General features: G+C 38.5%; 1 protein-coding gene across 4 annotated transcripts in view; it reads right to left on the reverse strand.

The window, feature by feature from the left end:
* Nucleotides 1–5,861, reverse strand: part of cntfr (ciliary neurotrophic factor receptor) — a 130,575-nt gene that overhangs the window by 35,396 nt on the left and 89,318 nt on the right. For all 4 annotated transcript variants that reach the window (XM_013909839.1, XM_013909838.1, XM_005729210.1 and 1 more), the window contains 2 exons: nt 2,015–2,132; nt 1,372–1,538 (listed from right to left, as the gene is read on the reverse strand). In XM_013909839.1, the coding sequence (XP_013765293.1) occupies nt 1,372–1,538; nt 2,015–2,132 (285 nt within the window). The remainder of the gene's footprint in view (nt 1–1,371; nt 1,539–2,014; nt 2,133–5,861) is intronic.

A 5,861-nucleotide genomic window follows, 5' to 3' on the forward strand; every position in this document is an offset into this window, starting at 1 on the left:
CACACACACACACACACACACACACACACACACACACACACACACACATACTCGCACACGAACAACACACACACACAGACTTTCTTTCTTTCCTCTCTCTCTCTGTCTCTCATTTTCAATACCTAACCCTCTCAACCGACACTCCGCACAATCGCTCACAGCCCCATTGGTGTCTGTGTGTGTTTATGCACCATGCACACCCATATCACCCTAAGCAATGCAATAGAGCTGAGGACTGCTGGCAGCAGTTCCCTTATCTATCAAAGTACTCCTCATTCCTTCTTTAAAATGAATTTCTCCTCTTCACTGCTTTCCAGTCAGAGTTGCTTGTGAATTTCAAGAGTACTGCTGTTATTATGTGGCCTTTGGTAGAGTAACTGATGAAAAACTTCACAATTCAAAGTTAATTTTGAAATTACTCGCCACATAATGAATTAATTAATTGAAAGTGAAAAAAAAATCAACCTTGAAGCACATTTATGGCTTCTTTTGTTTTTGTTTTTTTTAGATCAGAAATGTGCTGATATGGCAGCTGGTGTTTTGGCTGAGGGAAAGTGAGAAACCAGACCATTGATTTGTGACCATCACATCCTGTCCAAACCTCAATTAAATACTGTTTGCTGCAGAAAAGGTTCAGAGGTCGATTGTTTATTATCTGCTGCTTTTGGTAATGGCACGGATGCACAGTCAGTGGGTTTCTCGCTAATGGACTATGCTGTGGGTTAAAAAAACAAACAAAAAACCCCCAAACAAAACTGTACACTTCTGCTATCAGCTGGGTGACATTTATTTGGCCATTGCATTTTCAATTTTCTATGTCTTCCTGGCACCAAGCATTGCTGTGTGTGCAACAAATCTCCAAAGGGAACCAGAAATGAATGAAATCAGTCATCTGTGAGCAAACAAATGCATTAACATTGCTCGGCGGTTGGCACACACAAAGAGATGCCTTGACACTCGGCATTTTAGTTTTTTCCTTTGCCAAATACCCGTCAATCTTTGTGGGAAAAACATTTTACATTTGTCCCTGAACTATGTGCGGATAACGATTTTAATGAAAAAGTGGTAATTTGTTGCGAGCGGAACGGTTTAGGAGCAAATACTTGTAAGATTTTCAAAATGTCAGTGTGGGTTTCATTTAAACTCTTTGAATTCAGGGCTTAATGGAACCCTCTAATTGTGAGCAAAACTTAATAAGAAAGCACAACTGTTTCCTTTCTGTGTAGCTGCAGCAAAAAGCCTGTAATTCATTTCGAGTCACATTTGGTCAACACACGCAACTTCATGAGTGCTTTAAGATGCAACGGAGTGAAGGAACAGGAAAAGAGAATGTAACAGAAACCACAAAGCATAACACAGAGCATGTTTTACCTATAGTGGACTCCTCAAAAGTTTTAGTGGCAGAAGCTTTCCCCAAAGCATTGATGGCTGTTACATTAACTTTGTAGGGGAAGCTGGAGAAAACCTCTGGGAAGCGTACATGGCAGCGGTTCTTGTGGAACAAATCTTTCTTCACCTCGAGTGAACGCTGGTTATGTCTGAAGAGAAAAAGGTGAGAGAACAGGGAAAAAAGGAACAGCTGTTGCAGGTTTTCTGCTTAAAGGCAAAAACTGTTGTAGACTAAAGACTGAATGATACAGATACTTAACACAAACACTGAACACTAAAGACATGGGCTTGCTATTAATTAATCTTTAGCTATGGCCCATTCCTCATCTTTATTCAAAGAGAATAATATTAGTGTTACACCTTCAATGAAAGCACCTGCCATGGTGTTGGCTGTGGGACTCTGGGAGTCTCAAAGAGAACTTGACAGAGACCCACTTCTAAAATGCTAAAACTCGTCTAGGCAACCGAGACTTGTTTGTTTGCCATGTTGGACTAAGATATGAACCAAAATAATTGTATCACTCTTACTGTTTTATTATTATAATGGCAAAAATAACAGGAAATAATCTTCAGAAATCCACAGGTTTCATCCTGAAACATCTGTATATGCATAAAATGCACTTACTGTACTTCCACATCAAATGTAGTGTTGATGTACGTTGAATGCTGCTGGTGCCAGCTGCAGTAAAAACCTTGAGGGTAGGTGTTGGACCTACAGGTGATAGTAGGCTCCAGAGGGGGAACTATAGAGAGAATAATGAGAAGAAAAGGGAGGGGAAGATGGTTAATGAATATCTACATGTATACAACTGAGGCAGACATGAAAAGAAGCATACCAAGAGGAGGGATCACAATCAGATGAATGCACATTGCAATATTCAAAGGCAAGGCAACAGTGCCTTACACATTACCTCACTGCATAATTCAGTTTCCATCAAATGTTTAATTGAAAAGGCTGCTACTCAGTTAAAACTAAGACATGGTTCTGCCAAGTTTTTTGAAAACGTAATTAATTTTGTTGTTGTTGCGTACTATATTTAAATATTTAATAAGACTAATTAAAATTTAATGAAAGTTTAATTAAAATCATGGAAATTTTAGAGTATGACTTTTCTATAAAGTTAATCTCAGGCAAAATTAAAAGTGATGTTTTCATTTCTTCACTATATCAGTGCTGTTTGCCGTTGTGGCTGAGAGAATCAAAAAAAGAAATTAAAATAAAGAAAAGAAGGAAATAAATAATTTGTGGTGATTTGTTTTCTTATTTGTCTGAATTCTGTTTATAGAGTAAAGGAAATGATGAAAAAACAAAGGAGAAAGGGTTGCAGTGTTTGGGGGATTGGCATTGGGGTGCCGGTGTTTATGCTGTGGAGACACAGAGGATATTGAAGTGGTAGAGCACAAGAAGAATAAAAGAGTTTGGCAAGAAAACGTGATGTTACACCAGCTCTAACCTCCTCTGAGATTAGGGTTCTTTTTCACGGTTAGCCAACCATGTACTCGTCTGCCACTCCCTCTCTCTCCACACAACTTTTCAACATTTTACCTTTGTTATAGCGAATATAGCGCATGGACACAGCTCCACTGCTAAAACCAATCTTGGTGAGTTTCATTATTTCCCCCCTTGTGAAGTTCTTTTGTGTCTTTTCCTTTCACCTAATCATCCTCCTTTTGCTTTCAGTTAGCTGATGTTGATCTAAATTATGGCTTATAATTACACACTAGAAGGTACTCATCAATTATACAGATTACTGTGGGGTGTGTGTGTTTGTGTGTGTGTATCTAGCTATATATCTAGGGCTGAGGACATGCTCCAGACAACTGCACTTTACAACACTTAATACAATACTGCTTCTTAAACTGTTTGCTTATTGCATATCCTATTGTACACTCTATTTCCCTTTTTTGTTTTTTATTTATTGTGTGTTTGTCTGTGTTTTTAAACTCTCTGTTCTACTCTGAGTGCTAATGCACAGTATTTTGTTATGTGAAGACATAATGACAAAAAAACTTTAATCTGTCTGTCTGTCTGTCTGTCTGTCTGTCTGTCTGTCTGTCTGTCGTTTTGACCAATGTGAGAAGAAAGTGAATATTTCAAACAGCAGCATCTTGATAAGATTTAGATAGAGACAACTCAAATGACTTCGGGAAAGTAGTTATTGGGATGATTTATGCAGGGATGGTGTAATTCTAATTTAAAATGTCAGTACAGTGGTAATAAACACTAGGTTATATTCCAATTTAGAATCAAAATGAATTCTATTTTATTTTAATGATTATTTTACTTCAATTCAATGTAATTAAATGTATATTTTCAACACTACCTAGAGTTACTGAAACCATAGTATATTTAAAGTGAATTATCCAGTCCTTGTTGTTATTAAATAAAATCTACATTTAAATTTCCAGTATGACTGGCCTGACTTCAAAGCAGCCCTTATTCTCCGAGATACACTTAAGCTCTGTGGGACTCACATCATCTCAGGATTGACTGTTCTCGTCTTTGCTGAAAATGGTTATTTAGGACTCTGGTTGTGCGTCTGGGTTAATTGCATCATGCTACAGAGTGAATTTGGGATCAATCATAAGTATTCCTACAGCAAAAAGTCAAAAAATCAAAAATGTCTGAAACTTTTGCACAGTGCTAGATAGCCTATTTAAATTGAGATCACTCTTTGAAGTGATTTATAATAATCGTTACATTTTTGATTAAATAAATGGAAATGCCAAATATCTCATCAGTGGCAAACGTTCCCTGGGTCTGAAAAAAAGATGCAAAGTGACTTACTCTATCAGATGTGAGTACCACTTTTGCTTGTGTGATTTATCCACAGTTTCTTAATGTTCCAGTCACCACTTATAATTACTGAGTGGATCTAATTAATCTGCGGCCACAGTTTCAGAACCAAAAATATTTTTTCTTCCTATCTCAGCACTTTCTCTCTCTGGATGCACACTTATTATGGCTTGGTGGATATAATAATAACAAAAATAATATTAAGCATAATCTAGCAGCATCTTGTTGTTGTTTTTTCCTGCAACATCCTTGTAAATTTCTTGGAACACCTCCCTAAAGGTGTATACGGTCAAACACGCATACTCTCACACACCCACAAGCAAGAGGTATGCATGATTGGCTGCGGTGGGGTCGTTTCACTGTCACACACAATCAACTGTGTTTAAACGGTCACCAAGGCAACTAATTAGACCGTCAATAACGTCTAATGATGAGGTGCCATGGACGACATCCAATCACACTCAATTAATCGTGGAGACTAATTGGGGCCATCTCAATCAATTGGCTTCTCATCTGAGAGTTTCAGTCAAAGTCGTGAAAACACAATGTTAAACACAGACATCGCCACACACTATTATCAGTACAGACCCGCATACACACACTCACATACACACACACACACACACACAGAACTGAGGCTGCTGTCATTCTCCTGGAATCATCCATAATCAGTCAAAAGGGTTTTTTACAAAGTTGGAAAAGCTCAGACAGAGCAGCTAAAGATTCGTCTGTTAGAGGAAAGAGAAGCAGCAAGAGGAAAGTTGAAAGACAAAAATTGTGCGGATTGGCGAGAGATATCAGGTGTAAAGAAGATGAGCATAGGTGTGTGTGCTCATGCCAGCCGTGTTTGTAGTGGTTTGTTTGAGCTCTGGAGTGTTTGCGCCTTTAATTTAGTTCATTTTCCCAGATGTGAGTAGTGTCAGTCAAACGACCACTGAAACACCTTGAAAGGGCAGCTTCTACTGCAGGGTTCTTCAAAGGGGGCTGATGTATGGCTTATCAGGAGCGAGAAATCTCTCTCTCTCCATCTACCCATCCACGATCGCTGGGAGCAAATCCAGCTATCATAGGGTGAGAAGTGGGGTACACTCTGGACAGGTTTCCAGTCTGTTCCACGGCTGACACAGACACTATGGACCCAATGGATTCAAACCCAGGACCTTCTTGCTGAAAGGTGACAGTGCTAACCCCTTTACCATTGATACTAAACAATTTTTCAAATCTACGGTTTATGTGTGTGTGGAGACAGATAACACAGTTATAACAATAAACACAGAAAAAAAATGGACTAATGTGGATACAGTGATTAACCTCTGTCCAATATAACTAACTCCAAATCAGTTTGATTTCAAATAGAGCCTAGCCAATATAGAATTTTTGGGACTGATACTATTATTTGATATTTGGTGATTTTTGAAAAAGCAATATATTGGTCGACTCATGGAAGATAAACATCTATCCCACCCTTAGCCTTACTAAGATACTCTGACAACTCAGTTTAAAAACAAGGAAGTTGCTGTTAGGTGTGGCTGTGTGCAGGCAGGAATAGGACCCAAGGTGCAGACTCCGGAGACAGACGTGAACTCAAAAAGGCTTTAATGCTGAACGCAACATGACATAACTAGAAAAACTCAAAATAAACTTACACCGGTGGACAGGCAAAACACACAGCAAA

The sequence above is a fragment of the Pundamilia nyererei genome, unplaced genomic scaffold (genome assembly GCF_000239375.1).
Source record: "Pundamilia nyererei isolate P.nyererei 1_Seehausen unplaced genomic scaffold, PunNye1.0 scaffold00032, whole genome shotgun sequence".
NCBI lineage: Eukaryota > Metazoa > Chordata > Actinopteri > Cichliformes > Cichlidae > Pundamilia > Pundamilia nyererei.